The sequence below is a fragment of the Alligator mississippiensis genome, chromosome 15, assembly GCF_030867095.1.
Source record: "Alligator mississippiensis isolate rAllMis1 chromosome 15, rAllMis1, whole genome shotgun sequence".
Lineage (NCBI taxonomy): Eukaryota > Metazoa > Chordata > Crocodylia > Alligatoridae > Alligator > Alligator mississippiensis.
The window spans coordinates 20,394,032-20,418,293 of record NC_081838.1 but is presented as its reverse complement, the minus strand read 5'-3'; the positions used below and the strand labels follow the sequence as shown (position 1 = coordinate 20,418,293).

General features: G+C 54.7%; 1 protein-coding gene across 1 annotated transcript; it reads right to left on the bottom strand.

Annotated features, from left to right (window-relative positions):
- Positions 1-7,402: 7,402 nt before the first annotated feature.
- LOC102572174 (Fc receptor-like protein 3) lies at positions 7,403-21,316 on the bottom strand. Its single transcript, XM_059719092.1, has 11 exons — positions 21,238-21,316; positions 16,776-17,060; positions 15,258-15,545; positions 13,913-14,200; positions 12,649-12,951; positions 11,034-11,153; positions 10,479-10,506; positions 9,601-9,698; positions 8,687-8,755; positions 7,632-7,663; positions 7,403-7,531 (listed from the first exon to the last, which is right to left on the bottom strand). The coding sequence occupies exons 1-11, from the start codon at positions 21,314-21,316 to the stop codon at positions 7,403-7,405; spliced, it is 1,719 nt and encodes a 572-aa protein (XP_059575075.1).
- Positions 21,317-24,262: the final 2,946 nt, after the last annotated feature.

Sequence of the window (24,262 nt, the reverse complement as noted above, 5' to 3'; positions counted from 1 at the left end):
CCCTCATTTTCTATGATCTATGATTCTGAAAGACACAATTTTGTTTATATACAAACAAACTACAGAACAGTGTATAGATCTGTGTGTAACTGAATATAAAGAGACTGAGAGTGTCCTGTGTTTTTGGCAATCTCTGATCAGAGATAGGATAGTCTGAGGCCTTGCAGACCCTGCATTACAAGAAAAGCTATTCCATGAAGGATACTTGTCCCTAGAAAAGACTATCCAGATGTGCCTTCACCGTTTCTGCTGCTCTGCACAATGGCTACATGTCTAGTTGGAAGCTGGTATCAAGTGGAGTGCACCAGGGCTTGGTCCTAGGGCCAGTTTGCTTCAATGTCTTTCTTCATCAATGACCTGGAAGACAGCACAGAGTGCACCCTCAGCAAGTTTGCAGATGACACCAAGCTGGGGGAAATAGTAGATACGCTGGAGGGTAGGGCTAGGATTCAGTCACCTAGACAAATTGGAGGACTGGGCCATAAGAAATCTGATGAGATTCAACAAGGACAAGTGCAAAGTCCTGCACTTATGATGGAACAATCCCATGCACCAGTACAGGCTGGGGACTGACTGGCTGGGCAGCAGCTCTGCAGAAAAGGACCTGGGGTGACAGGGGACAATAAGCTAAATATGAGCCAGTGTGCCTGTCTTGCTAAGAAGGTCAATGGCATACTGGGCTGCATTGGTAGGAGTGTTGTCAGCAGATCGAGGGAAGTTGAGGTCCAGAGGAGGGCAATGAAAATGGTCCAGGGGCTGGGGCACATGACTTCTGAGAAGAGACTGAGGGAACTGGGCTTACTTAGTAATAGAGAAGAGATGACTGAGGAGGGATTTAATAGCAGCCTTCAGCTCCCTGCAGGGTGGTTACAAAGAGGATGGAGCTGGGCTGTTCTCAGTGGTGGCGAATGACAGAACAAGGAGCAATGAGCTCCAGTTGCAGACAGGGAATTTTAAGTTAGCTTTTAGGGAAAACTTCCTCACAAGGAGGGTAGTAAAGCACTGGAACAGGTTACCCAGAGAGGTGGTGGAGTCTCCATCCTTGGAGGTTTTTAAGACTGGACTAGATAAAGCCTTGGCTGAGATGGTGCAGTTGGTGCTGGTCCTGCTTTGAGCAGGGGGTTTACTAGATGTGACCTCCTGAGGGCCCTTCAACCCTCATTTTCTATGATTCTGTGATTCTAAAAAGTGGTAGTGTCACCTTGTTTGTCAAAAATACATACACTTGTTTCCTGGTTCAGAAGGAAGAAGAGAGCAGAGCAGAATGCATTTGGGTGAAGAAGAAAAGTTAAGGAAGCAGCACCGATATAATGGTAAGGATTAATTTTAGGCCACCAAATTAGGAAGAGAAGGTAGATGAGGCACTCTTCAAGGAAAAGTCAAAATTATCCAAAAGCTATGGGATGGTACTGATGGGAGACTTCAATTTTCCAGATGTCTGTTATCAGAACAATAAACTTATGTCTAAATATAAGTTCCTGAGATGGGGAAAGTATGAGGCCAATAAAACTAGGACAATGGATTTCAAAAAGGCAGATTTCAACCAACTCAAGAAGCTAATAGGCATAGTGCCTTGGGAAGACAGTGGGGGATAAAGGCACCCAGGAGGGCTGGGAGTTTCTAAATGCAATGGTATTGGAAGCCTAACTGAAAACAGTTGTAATACAACGAAAGGAGAAGAAAAATGGCAAGAGATCAATATGGCTGCACGAGGAGCTTATAGACTTCTCGAATGCAAAAGGAAAGCCTACAAGCAATGGAAAGATGGGCAGGTCACCAAGGACATGTACCAGGAAATAGCAAGAACTTACAGGGACAAAATCCGGAAAGCAAAAAATAAAGAAGCTGCTGCACCTGGTGAGGGAGGTTCAAGACAACACCATGAGGTTCTCTAAGTATGTGGGCCAGAAAAGAAGAACCAAGGAAGCTGTGGGTCTTCTGTTAACTACCCAGGGGAACTCGTAACAGAAGATGCAAAGAAGGCAGAGCTACTCAACAGCCACTTTGCCTCAGACTTCACAACAAAATTAAGCCACAGCCAGGCACCTAATAAGGCATATTTGGATCAGGAAGGGGACAAGCTGAGGGCTCAAGTAACAAAAGTGACTGTAAAAAGCTTTTGCTAGCTCTGAACGAAGTAATTAGGGCTTCATGAACTCCATCCCAGAGCACCAAAGGAACTGGCAGAGATTTTGGAGCTCTTAGTAATGATATTCTTGAAGTTGTGAGAGATGGGAGAGGTACCAGAGGAATGGAAGTGGGCCAACGCAGTGCTCATCTTTAAAAAAAGGCAACAAGGAGGGCCCGGGGAACTACAGACCTGATAGCTTCACCTCACTACCCAGGAAGCTACTCACGCATATCCTAAGGAAGGCCATTTGCAAGTATCTGGAGGAGGAAAGGCTGATCACAAGTAGGCAGCTTGAATTTCCTAAGAACGAATCGAGCCAAACAAACAATCTCCTCCTCTGGGAGGGCAGCTAGTTGGGTAGGTAAAGGGAATGCAGTGGATAACGTGTATCTGGACTTCAGCAAGACTTCTGACAAGGTCCCACATGACCTCCTCATAAACAAGTTGGAGAAATGTGGACTGGACAGATCTCCTACAAGGTGGAAAGACAACTGGCTCACTATGTGCAAGCAAAGTGTAATTATAAATAGAGCCAGTCTGAATGACAGGAGATTCAAGTGGAGTCCCATTGGGGACTGTCTGCACCCAGTGGTGTTCAACCTGTTTATTAATGATTTGGATGCTGGCATAGAAAGCTTCGTGAGCAAGTTTGCAGAAAGCAAAAGGCTGGGAAGGACTGTGAACACCTTCCAACAGCAGCCCAATTCAGAAGGAGCTCAACAGATTGGAAAGCTGGGCTGTGAAAAGAAGGATCTGGGAGTTTTGGTAGATCACAGACTCAATATGAATCTGCAATGTGATGCAGCCACACAAAGGTGAATGTGGCTTTAGGATGCATCAATAAAAGCATCAGGTGCAAGACACAGGAGGTGATAGTGACTCTACTCAGCACTGGTTAAGCCTCAACTAGAGCTGCGTTAGGGCTGGGCGAGGCTTCAGACCATGCTTCTGGAGAAGCTTTGGACACTTCAGCATCTGAAGCAGCATGTTTGGATTGAAGTGCTGGCTTCATTGGGCTTCCCGAAGCAGTTCAGAGCTTCTGAAGCACTTTGGAAAAGCTTCGGAGCCACTTAGGATATCCAGCCATAGGGTATAATGGGGAATTAATGAAATAGCTATAACTTTGTTGTTTTTTGTCTGATTTGGATGACACTTGCAAGATTGGTAGCATCTGCTGAGAGGATGAAATCTGCCAAGTTTCAAGGACAACAGTGCAGGGGTTCAGGGGGAACTACTCCCCAAATTCCTGAAAGCAAAACTCATGTCATGTGTAAGTGTTACGCTACAGCAGAGTGAAAACTGCAGATATGGTAGCCCCTCGTGAGGCCACAAAGCCTACCAAGTTTCAAGGAGATAGGTGCAGGAGTTTGGGGGAAAACTGCACCTCAAGCTGCTGACAAGCAAAACTCGTGCCATGGGTGACGCTGTGTGTGTTAAGGCGCAGCAGGGTGAAAGCTGCAGGTCTGCTAGCCCCTGCTGTGGCCATGAAGCCTGCCAGCCGTCAAGGAGATCGGTGCAGGGGTTCTGGGGCCCTGTAGCTGACAGGCAAAACTCGTGACAGCTGCTTGTGCAACTGTGTCTGTGGGGGGGGGAGAAGTACTGCAGGCCTGGCTGCTAAGCTACTGTGTTACCAGTTATCAATCAATCATGATTCACTCAGGGGCCAGCTCTATACACAGTTGCTAGCTAATGTAACCAATTCATTAGCAACAATTAACACCTACAAAACCACAGACTAAGGAGAGGAACTAATCAATACAGACAAATCAACTGCCCCAAGGCAGAGACAGTCAGCTGCACAAGCACCCATGGCACGAGTTTTGTCCATCAGCAGCTAGGGGTGCAGGGCCCCAGAACCCAGGAGCCCTGCACCGGTCTCCTTGACAGCTGGCAGCCTTCATGGCCACAGCAGGGGCTAGCATCCCTGCCCTTTGACCGTGCTGTGCCTTAACACGCACAGTATCATCTATGTCACGAGTTTTGCCTGTCAGCAGCTTGAGGTGCAGTTTCCCCCAAACCCCTGCACTGATGTTCTTGAAACTTGGCAGGCTTTGTGACCTCACCAGGGACTACCACCCCTGCAGTTTTCACCCCCCACCCCCCCATCATACACATGATATGAGTTTTGCTTTCAAGATTTTGGGGTGCAGTTCCCCCAGACCCCTGCACTGGTCTTGAAACTTGGCAGGCTTCATGCTCTCAGCAGAGACTACCAACCTTGCAAGTTTCATCCAAATCAAACAAAAAACAATTAAGTTATAGATATTTCATTAATTCCCCATTATACCCTATGGCTGGATATCCTAAGTTGCTACAAAGCTTTTCCAAAGTGCTTCAGAAGCTCTGCCTTTCCTGATGCTGTAGATGCACTCAGCGCTTTGGTTTCTCCACAAAACTAACATGAACCTGCCAGGCTCAGCTGCTCCGAGCCGAACCCTTGGGCTCTTAAGGGGCTGAGAAGAACAGAATGATCCTGCTGACAAGCACTGGGCTGAGCATGAGTGTGTAACCCGGGCAGTACTCCAAAAGGTAACCCCTCTCTAATTGAAGGGATCAAAGCAGGTGCACAAGTGCTGTGGGGGTGTAGGGACTCTCCTCCCCTTTTAGAGCAGAGCCAGACCACCACTGGGGATTTAACCATATACCTTTTAATGAGGGAACAATACTGGGAACATAACAAGCATAATCAGGGGTATAGGGGACACTACAATGCCCCAAGGGGGCAGGATTCAACAACGGTTAGACACTTACAATCACTGACAAAAGACAGGGTTAACAAAATACAAAACACAAACAGCAGAGCAAACAATACTGGTTGGGGAAATATAAAAAGGCACAAAATACAAAATGCCAAAGGACAAAGAAATATAGGGCCTGGGTACCTGGAGGAGTAGAAAGGTGGAAAACACAATGGCTCCTTTCTACTGCAAGAGGAATTTCTCCTTGTTAGCTCACTCACCCCAAGTCACCAAAGTTAGGACTTGAACTTATATCTCCCACATGGTAAGCAAGAGCACTGCCACACAGCCACCAATGCTGGGACTACTCCAAAGTGCTACCTTCTTGGATCCCCAGCCTCACGTCAACCTGCCTGGTCTCTGATTGGAGGAGCTGGAAGCCGAGCTGGGACCCCTCAGGTCACTGCTCAGATCCCCCTGCCGGCCACAGCCTCTCGTAGGGGATCCCGGAGCCCGGTAGGAAACCTCTCCTGCCGGCCACACGCCGCGCTGCTGAGAGTCCAACTGCTTCCCGCAGGTCCTGCTCCTTCAGGCTCTTCTGGGGCAACTGCTCCCACCCCGCTGGCTCAGCTCTTTGAAGCTCCTTCCTCCTAGTCCCTCACTAGTCTCTCTCCTGAGTCAGTCATGCTGCCCCTTTTCTCCCCCTCCAGGTGACCCCAGGGGCCAATCAGGGGACATGAGGGGTGAGTCTCTGGGGCCTGATTGGTGAGGAAAGGGAATCCCAAGTCCTCCAATCATCTTTTGCCCTTTCAAAACCCCTGGGCTAGGTCACTGCCAGGTAGCCTGACACAAGTGTATGAGGCCCATCCCACCCTTTCCCATTGCTGCTCATCCTCCCACATCCCCCCAAGAGCTGGACTCCCCACCCCAACCACTGACCATTGCTGCCCACAGAGGTGTAACAGAGCCAGTGATGCTAACTGGCACAGACAGGCATGGAAGTTTTGCTTTCCCACAACTCCCCTGGTTTGTTTGGGCAAGGCTGCTCTGCAGGGGAAATCCCTGCTAGGAGCTCAAGTGCTCTGGACCTGGTGGAAGAAGCCAGTGGCAGTCCAGTGAATGGAACAGCTGGGCGTCCCTGGCAGTACAAGTGGGGTCACAGGTCTAGCAGGGACGGGGCTCATCCTAGAGGATCAAGGTCAGTGGCTCCCCTGTAAATCCGTGACACCAGGGCCAACCATCTACTCATTCTAAGCACCTCCCTGTTCAATGAAGGAAGCTCAGAGACCAACCGACAGCAAATTCAGTCTTTAATGGAGCAAAACAGAACAATCCACTCTCACACAAATCTGGCAGGGCAGGGTCCTATGTCCACAACAGCCAGGCCAGTGTTGTCCTGAGATGCCAGGGGTTGAGAGGGTTCCCAGCTGGCCTCCTGCCTGCTGTTGCTCTTGCTGTTCAGGCTCCTTGGGCAGGGGTTCTCAGAGGCTGTTGCCTGCAACCAGCCTCCCAAAACCCAGGTACAATGCAGAAAGAACAACTCGAATTTGTGTTGGGAAGCAAAAGCTCAGAGAAGTTGAACATCTCATAAGACAGTAGCAAGTGGGTCTGTAAAGCGATCAATCTGGCTCAGCAAACCTGTCCAGACAAGTCAGCGACACGTTACATGCATTGATGCCCACTGAGTCACTATGAAAGGGCAAGTCTCTCAACCCCTGTATTTATAGCTGAGATGCCCCCACCCTGCACCAAACCTTCTCTCTTTCTGTCAAGGCATCCCTTTTTACTCATCTCTTGGCTAAGTCCGGACTTTTGCAGCTCATGCCTTGCCAACTGCAGTTCCTTCTGCCAAGTTCAGGCATCTAGAGCTTGCTCCCTTCTGAATTCGGGTATCTCCAGCTCACCCCCTGCTGAGTACAGCTCACCTCCTGTTATCTCCTTTACTAGTGAGCTCTAGCGTTGTACCCCTCCATCTGTTCAGCTCCTATTCCTTACTCTAAACCAGCATTTTGGCTCACTGTATCTTTTATCCAGTCATCCAGTGGTCGGTGAAGCCTGCTATGCCTAAGATCCTTTGCAGTGCCTTAGCTTAACTATAGCTTGGCATGACTACAACCTAGCATCAGCCAGCACCCTCTGGGGTGAGGAGGAATCACAGGCCCCTTTCCAAGCCCTACAGCAGATCAAGGCTGCTGCCTGGGCCCCCTCCCCCCAGGCCAGGAAGCCCTAACTCAGCCAGTCACGAGTCAAACAAGTCTGCCACTGCAACTGCCAGCTGTATCTTATGTAGATCAGAAATGCACTGAGCCAAAGCAGGCTCTGGATTTGAGAAACAAATAGAGGCTAAAACTAGGGAGGACAGAGGACATGATTCATTTGTTCCTTCCCACCCTGAGGCTGTTACCGGCCTTTGGAGGAGTGGTGCGGTGCCCTTGCTGGGCTGCACTTCTTTGCTGTCCCGAGCCCTTCTTCAAAACAACCAGCTCCTGAGGTCCCAGCCCTCATGCCCTGCACCCTGTGCTACAAGCCAAGTGGGGATCAAAGCATTGGTCCATCCCAGGTGTCGAGGGGCTTTGCTGGGATCACACACAGGTTACGGGTGGGGAACGTTCTCATAGACGTCGCTCATGGGCTCGTCTCTCGCTTCTGATGCCCTCGCTCTGGTGGCTGAATCCCGGGGGATCATGGGGCTGGGGAGCACAGCATAGGTGACAAGGTGTCCCTAGTGGAGAGAGCACAGGGGCCATGAGCGGGGAGGGGAGGGGATAGACAGAGGCCCCATGAGAGCAGCAGGCTGGGTTGGGAGTGGTGGTAACACTTACATTATCCCTCTCAGCAGTTCCTGTGGGCTTCGCTGTAAGACAGACACAAAGGGATCAGGCCTGGGGAGTAATGTGCACACTCTGGGCACCTGGCACCACCCCATGCCACCCCAATCAGCTCCCTGATGTACCTGGGACCTGACACTGAGGGCCTGGGACCCCAGACCTCTGTCCTACACCTGTGCCAGCCCTGTCTGAACCTAGGAGCTGCATCCTGCCAACCTGGGCATGAAGCAGGAGGGGCCCCGGATGTCTGAGCTTCCCTGCCAGCTGACACCAGCCCTGCAACCAAATCCTAAGCAAGGCTCTGGGGGGGCTGGAAGCCAATATCCCCTTGCTTTCCATTCCTGCACATGCCTCTGTGCTCCTGGCCTTGGATGGGAATGGAGACCTCCCAAGGAACAACCATTAAAGCAAACATCATTCCCACAGGATTTCAGGGTGATCCCGGCACTGGGGAGCCAGAAACCTTGAGTCTGCAGCCTGAGGAGATGCAGGAAAGCGTCCAAGCCCCCAGCCCTGGGGATTCACCCTGCTCCATATTTCCTGCTGTTTGAGTGGCCTGTTCTGATGCGCAGGTGACACTTCTCTGCTAGTGTTAGAGCTACCGCAGTGACAAGTCCTGACTGCAGTAGCAAGAACTGGAAGATGCTGGTGAGAAAACAGCATTTCACGGATTTCCCTCTGGGTCCCCCTTGAAAGTTTACTAGAACCCCCAGACAAAGGCCTGGCTACTAACAGCCGTGCACACTAAGTTTCACTGTTTCCCAGAGAAGTCAGTCAGCAAAGACAAGCTGCTTAATTGCAGCTTAGGCAGAGAAATGGACATTTTTATAATTCATTGATTTGAAGAATCCAGGAGACGATGTACCTCCCTTCGAAGGAACTGCCCATGGTGCATCCCCACTTCCTGGCTCTGGTTAACTGGTCAAGAAAGTCACAGACAAGGGGAGCTAAACTCCCCGCCAGAAACCCAGCTGCACCTGTGTCTCCTCACCCACCGCTGTGTTAAATCCCTCTGCCACTCCAGCAAGACACAGCTCTGTGCCACTCACCCCTGTTTCCTTTCTTGATGCTGATAACTGAATAGAGCACGTCTCCACTCTCCTGCTTCTGGGGACACACTGGAAGAAAAAGGCAGGTCTCACTTAGTCTTTGTTGACCCTAGAGCCATGCTATGCTCCCCCTGCTCCCTAGCACCGCAGTCCCACCCAGGCAGCCCAGGCACAAGCCCCCAGGCAGCAGCAGACTGGCCAAGGCCATCAGGGGTCAGCTGTACTTCAGCAGGGCTGAACACCGATCGAGTGGGATCACTCCAGCCAGAGTAGCTCCGTGCCCCAGTGGAAGCCAATAAGCTGAAACTGTCCAGCCATGCTCCCCATGCTCCTCCGCGGTGTCACAGGGCACTGCCAGGCTTTGGGCATCTCCCAGACTGCCCTGCTTGAAGGAGCCAAGGGGATCATGGCAGCAGTGCTTGGTGCACATCATGATGGAAGTGGTCCAGGACAGTCCCATTGTGGAGGTGCCAGGTCCGCAGGGTGACTCTGCCTGGCTGGTGCAGATATGTTAGCCTGTGCAAGGGCAGCCAATTCAGTTCCCGGTCACCCAGTTCTTTGGTGATGGGCTCGTGGCCTGGAGACCACAACACCCTGCCCCTCCCGTCTAGCTGACTGGGAAGGGTCTGGCTGATGGGAGGGGGCTCTGAAGGGCCTGGGATGGAGAAGGTATCTAGGCAGCTGTCTACTGGAGACAAGACAAGGCACACTGGCATTCATCATCCCCTGGAATGATGGGCAGGGTCAGAGATGCTGGGTCTGAGTGGACCCTCCCAGGGGGCACCACAGCCCATCTGTGCCCATGGGTGCCACAGAGCCAGAGTAGGAGAACATCCCTGGTACAGCTCCAGCCTGGGACATTACTCCTCTGCTCTGATCAGTTGGCTCATCTGCCCACACTGAAAGGGTCTTACCATTGTCATACTCTGGCTCCAGCTCCAGGGAGCCCACAGCAGCCGGGGGAGGCAGCCTCTGGGCAGGGAGCTCCTGCTGTGCTGGGCTCACAGAGCGCCTGTGGAGAAGAAGATGCAGTGAGAGCAAGGGAACAATGTGGATACACACAGAGCAGGGCACAAGCAGACAGACAGACAGAGACAGATGGACAAAGAAGGCACCTACACCTGGGGACCAGATTCACATTCATGCCAAGAGCCTTCTGTGGCCTGAGCTGGGCCTGGAGGAGAACAGGCCTCAGTGCAAGGGAGAATAAAGCCCTGACAAGGTCTGTGGTTCTGGGTCTCAGTCCAGCCCCTGCTCTAACAACATGACTTGTCTGCACCTGGTCTCAGACACTCACGTGATGCTCCCCAGCATCTGCCAGAGACCAGGCAGGGAAAACCCTGGATGTTCCTGCAAGCCATGCCAAAGCCCCTTAGCCCAACACTGCCCTCAGTAAAGTCCTGCTGCAGTCTCTGTCCCACATCCAGTGGGGATTCCCTCCTGTGCCCTTCCTCAGGGATGGGGTTTCCCTGTCACTGCCACGCACCTGGGCAGAGCATGCCCTGATGTGTGCCCAGCCTCAGACTCACTGACCAGCAAGCACCAAGGGTCCCTCATGCCCACCTCAGGGTGGTGGCAGAGGGGATGGTGACAGCCACCTTCAGAGCCCTAGATGGCTGCACCCGCAAGACCCAGCTCCAGTCATCACCAGGGAAGGGGCAGCTGCGGCAGTAGCTGAGGGATGACCCCGGCACTGAGCATGAAGTAACCCAAGACCCTAAAAACAAGACAACACTGAACTCACCCCTCACCCCACCCCCAACAACCTGCCTGCTCCCAGGGCTGCACTCACCTCCACTGAGCAGTGAAAAATGTCTCTTCTGCAAGCAAGTGAGAAAAGGGGTGTTAGACACTTGCCCCCAGCTGCCAGGCATGGCTGGCTTTTGCACGAACACGAGAGACAATGGCTGGAGAGCTGGGGTGGGAACGGTGATGGAGAGATCAGCTTCCACTGTGCAACCTCAAAGGTTGAGGCCAGGGCAGCTGGCAGGGGTGAGCGAGGAAGAGCTGAAACCAGCATCCAGGCTCATGCTTCCAGCCCCAGCCCCTGCCACAGCTCTTGGGCAAGGTGCAGTGGGAATCCAGGGACTCCTGGTGCCCCAGGCACCCAGTTGTCCCTGTGGGGCTGGCAGGAGACAGGCTGCAGCTACAGCAGGGCAGAGAGGGAGCAAACACCATGGACACACAGAGGGAGTTTGAATCCCTGTGTCTGTGCCCGCTTTATACCCATGTTCCCCACAAGCACCTGCATGGGTGTGATCCTCAGACACAATCAGAGCCTGTCTATTTCAGAGGGCCTTCATGGCAAGGTCTGCATGCTGGGAGTGGAGCCAAGGCAGATACCTACCTGTTTTCTGCCGGTACCTGATGTAGAGCACAGCAGCCAATATGGCACCAACCAAGCACAGGAGGGCGACTATCATACCCGTGACAGATGCACTTGCAGCCATCTGGGCACTCATGTCTGCTGGGGAGACGAAGAAAAACCTACTCAGGAACCTCTGGCACCCACAGCACCAAGTGTCTGTGCTTACTGCATCCGTTCGTCCGGTCCCTGTTGCTGCAGGCAGCACCTCCTATGATCCTCCAGCAGCTGACACCGAGCCAGCATCCCCCGCCCCACTGCTCTGACTGGATGGCAGCTTCAGAGCCTTGCAGCACCGAGGACCAGGAGCTGCCTTCTGATTCATAGCCACAGCAACACCTGCTGCTTCATTCCCATCTGCCCTTGTGCCAGCACTGGCCTTTTCCATCAGATCTTGTCCCTCCCTGGTGCTCATCCCCAAGCAGCTCACAGGGAGTGTGAGGCCCACATCCAGCACGTGCCCTCCCCGCCCAACCCAGCTGAGCCCTCGCCCAACAAGTGCTTCACTCCCCAAACACTGCACCAGCCCTCCCCTGTGCTGCCCCAGGCTGCATTCTGCCTTCCCATGGTGCCCGGGGCTGTGCACATGTCCCCAGGCGAGGGGCCACCAAGGCTTTTGGCCACGGCATTAATCCCTCCCTGTCTCCACTGGCAGCAGCCACCCAAGACATCCCGGTACATCGCTCTGGCCTCTCCACAGCTGTTCGTGCTGGTGGCTCAGCCATTCAGTGATGGACTGATGCACCCTGAGATCTTCCTCCTCAGTCTTTCCCATCCAAAGAGCTTCTGGCTGGGAGCAGCCCCAAGCACATAACCCATCCTGACCCCATTGCCTGGGGGCTCAGGGTCACCCCATCTGGTCTATGCAATGCCCTCCTCTCTTGACAGTGCCCCCCATGCCGTGTCACTGGCAGAGCTCCCCAGCACCATCCTCCTTTCTGTGCCAAGGTGGCTCATGGAAATGTTAAGTAACACTGGTCTCAAGACTGACCTAGAGCAGCACCTCTGACCACCCCCTGCCAGCCTGATACTTTACTTCCAATGCAAGCCTCTACTGTTGCCCTGGGGATGCCCCTTTTACCCCTTTTACAGCCCTAGCATTATGGGCACTGGGGAGTTGTAAGCAGCAGCACCCCTGTGCCAACAGCATCAAACACATGGGAGCTGGGCCACTGAAATCTGTGCAGGGCCTGGTCTCAGTCATTATCCTGCAGCACCTCCCAGCTTTCCCATAGCACTATGCCCTCCCTGCTGCCCCACTGCCTCCCCTCCCTGCCACCCCTCTCCAGCAGGCTCCTGGCAGGCACCCCAGATCCTACTAAGGGCAGTTATGGTCCAAAAGCTCCTTCCCAGCTCTGACCCGTGTGGCAGAGACACGGCCTGGCCGAGAATCAGGCTGGGATCTCAGATGTACCAGAATGAGGATGGATCCCTCTTGGTACTAAATCTGTCCCCATCTCATCTCACCATGAAATCCAGGCTGGGTGCAAAGCTCCCAGTGGGGTCTTGAATCTGACTCTGCAGCTGATCATAACGCTGACCCTGATCCTATCCCAAGCTCCACCCAGCCTGTCCCTCAGCCAGCCCCAGGCCTTACCTCTCACGGTGATGGCCAGAATCTCGCTGGGGGCCAGGAAGACTCTCTGGGGACTGAGCTGGTTGCTGGCGATGCACTGGTAATTCCCCGCATGGCCCAGCTGCACCGACTCCACATACAGGACGTTCCCCACAGGAGAGAGCAGGCCCAGCTCTGAGGCCACGTCCAGCTCCTGAGTGTCATGAACCCACCTGAACACTGGGTCTGTCCCCACCTGCACCCAGCAGCTGAGATTCAGGCTTTCTCCCACCATGAGCACTGGATCCAGCTTATCTGTGGTGATGTTGGCCCCAGCCACCGGCACTGCAAGCACAAGGGAGAGGGCATGAGCACAGAATGGGGCTGGGGGGAGCAGGAGGCTGAAGAAGAGGGCTCCTGGCCATGCTCTAGTTCACATGGAGAAAAGTGGTGTGAATGGGGCAGGGAGGAGGGGGCAGTCATAGAGAACAGGCTGCAGGGACCCACGCTGCCCTGGCCATGGGGACAGAGTAGAGGGGACCAACAGGGCACTTGCTCCCAGGTGGGGTAGTGGGGTGGGCGCCAGTGCCCCATGCCATGCTGCTCAAAAAGTTGTGTGGGCTTTAGAAGCAGCAGTGCCCAGACCTCCTGCAGGAGGGGCAAGGATGTCAGCTTCCCTCACACCCTCACCTTGAAGCCCTCCTGTCCCTGACGCAGAGTTTGGGGGGCTCCAAAGAGGTGGCCCAGCCCTAGCAAGGGAGCCCCTCCAAGGCCGATCCTGCAGGTGGATGGGAGAGCTGGTTGAAAGCGCAATGACCCCCATGCTTTCCGAACAGGTGCTGTTTCCTGCTCCCAGTAAGATCAGAGTGGATGAGAGCAATGCGCCTTGAAGCAACGAGGGCATTGGAACTGCAAGAAGCAAGGATTTCTGAGGGCAATCTCTCTTATTGGACCAACCATACAGTTGGGATAAAGTTAGACAAACTTTCGAGTGCTTTGGAGCTGGACATTTTGCACAGCCAGGCTGACACCCTACACAGCCCCCTGGGAGTTGACTATCCATGGGATGTTTAATTAGCTGATTAGACTGAGAAGAAAGGGTTTGAGTTTGGCCTTTGGAAGAGACCAGCTACACGACAGAAGGGACCTGCCGCACAAAGAAGAAGGGAACACCCTCCTGGATTGTAGAGACTTGTGTCAGCATGCAGGCACTGCTCCCATGCACGTGAGTATGGCCACACGTGTGCTCTGCTACCCCAGGCAGGACACCTCCCCTCTGGGGAAACACAATCATCCCCTGGCCTACCTAGCACAGCGAGGTGGGAGGGGGCGCTGCGCTGGGGGCCGTCACCCACACCATTGTCAGCCTCGCAGGAGTAGGCTCCAGAGTCGCTCTCGGATGTCAGGTTGATGGTGATGGACCCTGGCCCATGGGCACTGACTGTCCTGGTTCCCAGCAGGGCTCCCTCGTGATGAAACCGATAGACCACAGGAGCTGAGCCCCGGTGCGACTCACATTGGATCTCCACTGCATCTCCGATGGCGGCCCAGAAGCCATCTGCACTAAGGGTCAGGACAGGGGGGGACACCGGGACTGACAGAGAGAACAGGTCACGTCACAGCTCCGTCTGCCCCAGGGAGCTTGGAGGAGGACAAGGGAGGGGGCATTTGCTCACTACAGCTGTCAGCTATTGGGAGCCGGGGTGGCCCTTGGGTCCATGTTTGTGCAGCGCCCGCACATGGGGGCTCCTGGGCACTTCCAAAGCCCAAACCCCAATGCTGATGCTCCCCCGGGAAAGGGGATGGGTTTGCTCTGAGACCTGAGAACGTCAGCCCTTGGCTCCAGGACGCCCTGGGCCCGGCTAGGAGCAGCCGTGTCAGCTGACATGAATCCCATGGACACGTGTGGAGCCCACGCCTGCTATGGGGTCTTCTGGCCTCTCACACGGGGCCAGGGCCACACACCCAGGGCAGTGTGTAGGCTGCTACAGCATCTCTCCCACTGGTTATTTAGCTGAGGTGGCTTCTATTGCTTTTTGAGAGCTAGGGAAGGGCATTTTATGCCCCTAAACTTCTCTAACATCCCTCCCAACTGTGAAGTTGGCCTAAGAAAAGACATTGGCAAATACATCTTGCTTCTTGCTCATTCCCTGGATAATCACTCCCAGAACAGCACTCCAGCACGGCTCCTCGCACTTTCCTATTGCACTTTCTCACTTGCCCAGGGCGAGCAAGAGGAGAAGACAAGTGAGAGGTGATGGACAAGAAAAGCCCAGCATGGGATTCCTCCAGAGATATTTCTCGCTGTGGCCACAAAATGCTCCTGAGGAAGATGAAGGGCTTCAATGGGATGAAAACGTGGCCCCAGACCTGGCTACCAGGAGCCCCCGTGGTAGCAGAGCGGTGACAAGCGGGTGCTGCCCCCCCGCACCCTGCAGGGACGCTCCGCTGCCCCCGGCCTCCTGCTGCCGCAGTCACCTCCCTCGTGGCGCTGCCTGCGCGGAGCAGCCTCCCGCCTCCCCTCCCAGCAGCCTGGGCCCAGCACCGTTATCCACCAGCACCCGCCCCACGGGGCCCGGGGCTGCCGGGAGTCACATCCTTCCCAGGGAAACAACACAGCCCCATCCTCCCATCGGTTGAGACCCACTCACCCCACACTGTGATCGTCACCCGTGGGCTCAGGACCGGGTCGTTACTGTTGGAGGCAGCGCAGTAATACTCCCCGGCATCGCTCTCCATGGCAGCAGGGATCTTGTAGTCCGTCCTCCGTAAGCGCAGAGTCTCTGTCCTCAGAGCCAGGCCAGAGCCCTCCCGGTGCCAAGAGAAGGCGAGAGGCCCCGTGCCCGCAGCCACGGAGCAGCTCAGCACCAGTCCCTCCCCTGCCACCACCTGCCCATTGCGGGGCTGCACCCCCAGGGTGACTCCGGAGACGGGGACTCCTGCGGGGAGACCAAGAGGGGAGTGGGACCCACTGCATTGACCCAGACCCAGGGTGCAGGGACGTCCAGGGGGCTCAGCTTCTGCCCCAGTCAGGACCACAAGCCCCATGTGCACATCAGTTATGGGAAGTGGGGTGTCTCATGGAGACACCCCAGAATGACAGCCCTGTGCTCACATCAACATGGGGTAGAGGCCCAGGTGGGGCCAGGGGCAGGGGACACAACAGAAGATGGGCATGTGCTTCCTACAAGGCATGGGATCAGCTCAGCCCCACACTATGGGGCATGGGGCTGGGCCCACCCACCCCTGTGCAGGGCCATGGGGACCCAGCTCTGGCCAGCAGGAGGCCTGGAGCAGCAGCCAGCACTCTCCTTAGGCCACGGTCACTGGGCAGCGGGGATCACACCTCCTGGCAGCGCTGCAGGGACCTGTGGGGACCACTGCCTTCCTCCCAGCTGCACCCTCCTCCAGGCTGAGGTTTCCCTGGCACTGGCCGAGATACCTGCTGTGTGTGATGTGGGCTGGGAGCAGCTAAAAGAAAGCAAATGTTTCTCCTTTTCTAAGATTTTTTGTGACAATTTTCAAACAAAAATTCACAAAGAAATGTTTCAAGGCAAAGCAGAGTAGGGGCAAGACGGGGCCACGCCCCTGCCCTTCCACACTTTGTTTCAGGTCCTACCTACCCCATGGCCCTAGGGCACCAAGTTTGATCAATGCATACTCCTGCGTGCTGGTCCCTCCCTTTGGAGTTCCACACCTTGCTGGAACAGCACGCTCCTGGCCAGGGTTTCAGTGTTATCGGTACGGGCCATGTTCCCTAACATGCCTCACCTCTGCAGCCACCGCAGTGACGCACACAGCCAGGCTTCATCAGCTCAGCACAATGTCAAGTGCTTAGGGCCAAAATGCCAACCATAAAACCCACAGGCCACAGTTGACCTGCAAAACCATTGCATCTGGCCCGCTGATAGTCCAGCAGGCTACTAGAAGGTGTGAGGTGTGGCCTGCCACAGAATTCAGGGTCCCTGGATCCTGATGGACATTGACCATCAGCAGCAGACCCATGGACCTGTGCTGCTGCCTGACCACAGCCCCATCACAGGTGCTGCTGGCCCATGGATCCAGACTGGGAAGAGCCCCTGTGGTCTAGAGCAGGGCCAGGGTGGGGTTGACACCCTGTCTTAGGGAATCCACAATCCTGCCCCACAATCCCCATCACAGACACTCACGTTTAACCTCGATGTCTAGTTTGGGGCTCCGTTTCTGTACACTTGAGGTCACCGCCTGCACCACACAAAAGTAGAGTCCTGAGTCTGCCAGCCCTGCCTCTGGGATCTGGTACTCGGGGGAGCTCGCTGGCTCTCTCACAGTCGTGGTGCTCTTGTAGAAGGAGTACTGAAGTTGTGAGTTTGATTTCCGGGGATTGAGCCGTGTGACACATTGCAGGGTCAGTGGGCTTTCTTCTATGGCTTTAGCTGAGCCAGCTACCCTCAACTCCGGTGTTGAAAAGAGCTCTATAAAGAGATCAGACTGGGTCACCCCACAGTGTTTAGCCCAGGCGGGCAATTATTTGAGGCCACAGGCTACACAGACAGTTCTAGGGAGCTGGCACAAGCCAGTCAGTACCACCCCCCCACCCTCCCCCAGCAGCCCATGCATCACCGCCAACAGCACGCAGCCCCAGCCCCAACCCCGGCCTGCCTCTAGACCAGCTGGTACCCACATGCACAGCCCTGACCCAGCCTGTCCCACACCTGCTCTGGACCACCGGGCCACACTGAGCAGCTGCAGCGGCTGGGCAGAAGCCGCCTCCGGGGCCAGGGGAAAAGCACACCCCCCCATCCCAAGCCGCCACTGCCAGGCCCTTCTTGCTGCAGCTGCCCGGAGCCCATGCCCAGGCTGCCCTGGGCCTCCTCTCCACTGCCAATGCTGCCGCCTCTGAGCCACCCAGCAGGGCAGCAGTGGCAGCCTGGGCATGGGCTCCTGGCAGTTGCAGCAAGAAGAGCCTGGCAGCAGCAAAGGGGAGAGGCCGCTTTTCCCCCATGCAGAGCAATAGCTTCTGCCCAGCCACTGCCACTGCTGCCACTGCTTAGCATGAGCAGGTGATTCTGGAGCTGGCCTGGGGTGGGCCAGGGTGGGGGCTGTGTGGGTAGGTGCCAGGTGGTCTGGAGCTGGTCAGCTTCACCAGGACACGTCCAGAGTGGGCCCAGGGTGGGCTGGGGTCAGGGCTGTGTGTGCGGGTCCTCTCCAGTACCATGGGGCTGGGGCCAGCAGCAGCAGCAGTCAGGAGTCACCACTCCCTGGGCTGCCTAGAAAGGCAATCCAGCTGCGGAGCTGAGCACTACAACACACCCAGGTACACGGAGCAGCAGCAGGGGCCAGGCTCAACGTGAGCAAAAGCACCTGCCTAGTACTGGGTAAGCTCAAGGACCTGTCACCCCTGGGGGTTTCTGTCCCCCAAGAAGAGGTAAAGATCCTCAGGGTGGGGTTTGGCCCAGAGCTGATGGGGCAGAGGGCATGGCAGAAGACGGAGGGCAAGGCCAGACAGAGGCTGGGGCTATGGCAATCACGTTGCCTGTCAATGCGGGGTTGGGTGGCACCAATGAAGGCGGTGCTCCTGCCAATGGTGCTACACACTGCTCTAGTCTCCCCACTCAGAACAAGTCATTCGCAGAATCCAGAGAGCCACGTGTGTTTTCTTTTGAACTCCACATGTGAGAAAGTGGCAAGGGCCAAAATGGTTTGGAGGCAGAGGAATGCTAGACGTCCTCCTCTTCCCCTGGGCCAAGTACATGAGCCAGGTTTGCAAAGTGGCAACAGGGAGGGAATCTAAAACGGCCAGCTTTGTTAAGTATTATGCAGGGCAGTTGCTGCGACAGTGGCAAATGCACATAACAACTAACGGGAGCCCATGCACCATGTTTTCCCCATGGTTTTAGGATATTCTGAAGTGCTTTAGAGAGAAATACAAGCTGCATAATGCTACCCTAGCAACCCTAGTAAACCACTGCAAGATACAAGAGGTGGTAAGGGCAGGAGACCCCACACCACTGGTAGACTTACTACCTGGTGACAGCGAATGGGAGTGAATTTTCCACAGGGACCTGCAGAAGGAGCACAGAGACCTGAGCTGGCGGGCAGCCCACCGGGCACTCCCCATGCGGGCATGGAGAAACAGCGCAGGGCAGAGAGGTCCATCAAAATGCCCGAGGCCAGCCTGCCACTGGCAGGCAGAAATGATCGACCCTCTCTTCTGGGACTGCCCATACGCCAGGGAGGTGTGGAAAAACGTCTGTGCACCCCCGTTCTCTATGGGCACCTGAGCACAGCACAGGCCCTGACACGCGCTTCAACCAGTTCATCTCCTGCTCAGGTCTGCACTATGGAAAACCAGGAACCTGCTCACAAACAGACACTCGGACCCCAGTCGAGGACCGTATTAAAATGGGACTAAGTGAAATGTACTGGTACTACAGAAAGACAGAAGAGGTCAACAGGAAAGAAATGGCAGACCTCACCTGGTGGAAAGGGGTCTGGCATAGACTTTTTCAGGATTAGCCCCTCTGAGGAGGGCAGTGTGTGGGAGTATGGGTATAGGGATAGGTGCGCAGTCACACGGTTGCATGGTGTGAACTGTGTAACGGGTTTTAGTGTGCTTTGAGCTGCCAAGTGAACACAAGGGCCACTTGGCAGAGTGTTGGAGGTAGAGTTATATATATATATATATATATTTATACAGAAATAAATATTTTTTCCAAAAAAAAAAGCTAGTCCAGCCCTGCTGTGCGCCCAGGGGGAGGCAGGATGCACCTCTGGGCCAGGTGGGATCGAGGGACCCTCCCCAGGCCAAAAAAAGTCCACGGCCCATGGGCCATATTTTGCCCACCCCTGGTTTAGCCTCAGAGTCCAAGGGCAGGCACAGGAGAGCCCTCTGCTTCACAGAGGCCTGTCCCCTCTTTCCAAACCTCTGCTCCAAAATCCCCGTACAGCACAGTGAACACGTGTACTCAGGAGGTGAAATGTCTCTCTCCTGTAGATGGTCCCACAAAGCTGGGACAAGCGCAGGCAGGGCCAGGACTCTGGGTGGCTGGAAAGGCAGGGTATCCCAGAGTCGGCCAGGCAGTTCTGCCCCCTTGTCAGCTGTGTGTGATGTGTGGGGCTGGGGTTGGGTGAGGGGCTGGACTGGTTTCACTGTGAGGAGAGCCATGCTCCGGGGCTGGATCCAGTATAAGTCTCAGGCTTGGTTACTACATAAGGAACCTCGCCGGCAATGTACTGCTCCCTCTGCTATGTAAGGCCCCTACAATGGACAGGTGGGGCACTGCAGAAGCACTCATTGTGTTGTCACTGTCACACTGCTGTCCACCCCACTATCTTTGCCTTTTCCCATCTCTACCACTGTGAGTTTTCTGCTCTGACAGCTGGAGATCAGGGGCTCAGTTCTGGTCTCACCTCCCCCTTGGCCTGGCTCTGCTGCAGTCAGTGCAGCGGCACCACAACTAAACTGGGGCAGCCTGGAATGAGACTGGAGGCACCCAAGTGAATTACAGCCCCCTGAAGCCATCCAGCCCAAGGGAACCTTTCCCCTCACAGGTCACCAGTGGCCTCCTGCCCTGTATCCTGTGGCTGTCTTGTCTCGGCCCAACCCCACACTCACATCAGCCCCTTACCTTGGACAGAAACCAATACCTTACTGGAGTATTGTGTAGAAGAAAACAAAGAAGCCTTCATTTTTCCTTTACAATAGTATCTGCCACTGTCCATCACCTTTGCTCGATCAATAGTATAACTGGACTGAACATGCCCTGGTGTGATGTCTCTTCCATCTCTGTAGTATCTCATCTCACCCACTTTACCACCTTTCCACCCGCAGCATCCCAGAACCAGTCGGTCCCCTTCAAACACTGCATAATGCGGGGCCTGGAGAATCAGCCAGTCTGAAAGAGAGAGATGGTGATCAGGAGCTGCAGGGACCATTGCATGAGGTGCCGCACTCCTTGGTGCACTGTGCCTGGCAGGTCGGGGGCTGCAGGCTACACTGACAAGGGCAGTTTATGCATTGATGTGAGGGAGGGGCAGGCTCCTGGAAAAGTGCCCTTTACACAGCTCAAAATGACCCAGAGACTCCCTCTAGTGCTAGAGCAGAGCCAGAGAAATGTGCCCTGGGGCAGGGGCAGGAGAGTCACACAACAGCCAGAGGGGCAAGGCCAGGCTGAGTGAGGGGGCAGGTGGGAAATGAGTGACAGGTCCCAGGAGTGGGTGACATGGGCAGCAGCAGCACAACAGGGCACTGGCTGGCAGCTCCCCCAGAAAGGAGGCCATGCTGGCTGCCCACACTACTGCCCTGAGAGCTTCAGGAACAAACCGAGCACAGGGTCCTGTCCAGACTGACCCCCTGCACGGGCACAGCCCCCGCAACCCTGCAGTGCCACAGCAGGAAGTGTCTGTCCCACTGCTGCCATGTCTTTAGCAAACTGGGAGTGCATCCCAGAGCCTCTGTCCTGAAGCTGGAGAGGTTGTCTCAGTCAGTCTCTGGAGAGCCCTGAGAGAGCAGGGGATGGGGGGCAGGCCCTGCACAGTTGTCCCCTGATTTCAACTGCAGGAGGTCTCATCGGCCCCAGTGACCGTCCCAGAGCTGTGGGTCCCAGCAGTGGGTGCAGAGCAGGATGGAGCCCACCTGAGGGCACTCACCTTCAGAGACAGTCAGCTGGACGGCATCACTGAGTGAAGAGTCTGAGGTCTGACACTGGTATTTGCCACTATCTTTCATTGCTGCAGATTTAATTGGGAGGCTGTTCATTTCTGTTGATTTCCAGAATTTTCCCTCTAAGTACCAAGAGATGCGGGTGCTTCCAGGAGAGTGGGATCCAGTGCATCTCAGAGTGACACTCTTGTCCCTAAACACGGTGCTCCAGGGGGGGTCCAGGGTCAGCACGGCCTGCTGTACAGCTGCTGGGGCCAGGCAGATGGGGAGGGAAGGAGCAGGAAAAGGAGAATTTAGTGCCCAGGTGGGTGGGATGAGATGAGCCCAAGCCCTGCATATGGGTCAGAGCCAGGGCACTGGCCATGGTTACACTTCTAGGCTGGGATTTCAAAGGAGCTCAGAGAAGTTTGGGTCCAACCCAGTGCCAGCTATTGTCAAGTGTACAGTGGGGTAAGGCCACAGTGGTACCCCTGGTGCCTGGGCACTGTCCTGCTCCAGGAAGCACTGGAGAAGTGCAACAGCAGTTCCCCTTCCAGGAAATGGGTCCTGTTCAATACTAGGGGTTGTACAATTGTCTCTCAGCAGCTTTCCTCCTTCCCCACCTCCCCACTATCACCCTGTGCCCAGGGACTGCCAAGTGCTAGGGGTCAGGAGGTTGGAATTTGTACAGGAAAATTGGAGACAGGACGACTCACCAGCTAAGCCAAGGGCATGAGCTGCAAAGATAACAAGACGGAACATGGATGCAGGCAAGGCCAGTTCCTTCCTGCCCAGCGGTACCAACATCAACCCTGAGGCTGTCCAAGGAAACCCAGAGGCCTGAGATGTCCAGGAGGTCAGACTGGCTTCCCACAGTGCCTTTAGCCTTATGTTCTGTGAACAGACTCTGGCCCCAAGACCTGCCAAGAGAGTATCAGAGCCATCAGCCCCAGTGCACAGGTGGAGCAGGGACCACAAGGGGAGGGACTGGGGAGAGAGCTCCTTTCTGCAAGAGCCACTCACCCCACGGCACTCTCTAGTCAAGCACAGGCAGGAGCCAAGCCAGCCTGCCCCAGCGTGTGCCCAGGGAACCCAAACGCTGCAGGGCCAGCTTCAAGTCCATCATGGCCATTGGACATGGCCTGCAGCCCTCCCCACTGTCCCAGCATCCCCACCAAGCCTGTCCCACTGTCCTCCCACCCTTCACCCATGGGCATATCCCAGGGGCCACATGGCCACACCAGAGCCTGCGATCCTTCAGATTTCTGGGCTGCAGCAGGCCTGGAGTTGGAAATTGCCCAACAGGGGAACATCAAGTGCTGGGTGTTTTATCTCTCTTCAGTTCTGGTCATTTCTACATCTGAACCCTCGTCCCTTTTTCCCATCCTACTTTTGCTTCCAGTATCCACATCAGCCAGTTAAAAGAGAGACAAAGCATCCGCTTAACTCTTGGGTCTTCTCTAGATCGTCTTTCACCTCTACCCCATCCTCACTGCATCATGGTCTCACTTCTGTTCTTTGTGTGGTTCAAGTGCCTTTTGCTCTTTGCTGTCATTTCCTTTGCAAAGTCTGTCAGCTCTTACTGTGCCCCTCACATCTCCAGGACATGACTTTCTTTGCTGACCTGCCCTTCTGGCCATTCCCCAGAGGCTCTGCTTCCTCCTAGCATCATCCTAACAGAGCTATTTGCTCTCTGAGGTCTGAAGCTCTTTGCTGCAGTGAGGCATCTGAAGCCCTAATTCCATCTCCACCTGCTAAGAATTTGCATAAGAGCAAAAATTTGCAACTTCAGCTTTGAGCCAGTGTTTCTCAAGGCCACTGGTGTTAAGCTGGTGCAAGGGTTGATGGGTGCATTTGAGAAGCACAAAGTGGAGTATAGAAGTAACAGCGGCAGCAACTGGGTGCTATGTCTTTTTTCATAGGAAAAAATAACCATGTTCAGTCAGCTACAATCTCATTGGATAAACAGTTGGTCTCTGTTACTGAAATAGGGTAGGATGGAGTGGGGTACTACTAAAATATGGTAGGATGGGGTGTCTGGGGTGCCTGGGAGAGGTAGCACCTCCAGAGAAAGAGTACATCCCACTCGCCTGAGTGACTCTTCCTCTGTTGGTCCTCACCAGCACTTACATCTCACCTGTGGCTCCAAGTAGCTGTCTGCATGCGACAGTAACCACACCGCAGTAAACCACCTCAACAGGTGTGCCAAACCAGGTGAGGGTACCCAGTTGGGCCCGGGGGGGGGGAACTACTGCAGGCCTGGCTGCCAAGCCTACCAACTTTCAAGATGATAGGTGCAGGGGTTTGGGGGAAACTGCACCTCAAACTGCAGACAAGCAAAACTTGTGACATGTGTGACACTGTGTATGTTCAGGTGCAGCAGGGTGAAAGCTGCAGGCCTGCTAGCCCCTGATTCAGCCACAAAGCCTACTAGCTGTCAAGGAGATCAGTGCAGGGGGGTCTGGGGCCCTGCACCCCTAGCTGCAGACAGGCAAAACTCATGACATGGGTGCTTGTGCAACTGACTGTCTCTGTCTTGGGGCAGTTGATTGTCTGTATTGATTATTTCCTCTCCTTACTCTGTGGTTTTGTAGGTGTTAATCCTTGCTTGTTAACTTGTTACATTAGCTAGCTACTGTGTATTGAGCTGGTCCCTGAGTGAATCATGAATGACTGGTAACACAGTTTAGCAGCCAGGCCTGCAGTAGCTTCAAACCCCGCCCCACTCCCCCCATGCCCCAAGACAGATACAGTTGCACAAGCACCCGCTAAGGAGAGGAAATAATCAATACAGACAATCAACTGGACCAGGAATTTTCGGGCCAGCTTGCAGAGGCATTTAAGGCAAAGGATGTAGTTGTCATGGGCGATCTAAATTACCCGGACATCTGCTGGGAGGAGCAGTCAGCCAGGTTGGACCATTCCAGGAGGTTCCTGGCTGAGATACAGGACCTCCACTTAACCCAGGAGGTGCACAGTCCCACCAGAGGGAATGCCCTGTTGGACCTGGTCCTGGCCACAGGCAATGATCTT

What these genes read in the sequence shown, in the direction of transcription:
- LOC102572174 (XM_059719092.1), bottom strand. Translation starts at nt 21,316, where the DNA reads ATGAAAGATAGTGGCAAATACCAGTGTCAGACCTCAGACTCTTCACTC. An exon ending in ACTAGACATCGAGGTTAAAC is followed by an intron (nt 15,546 to 16,775) that starts GTGAGTGTCTGT and finishes GTCTCCCCGCAG; the next exon opens with GAGTCCCCGTCTCCGGAGTC. An exon ending in CTCCCACCTCGCTGTGCTAG is followed by an intron (nt 12,952 to 13,912) that starts GTAGGCCAGGGG and finishes TTGTGCTTGCAG; the next exon opens with TGCCGGTGGCTGGGGCCAAC.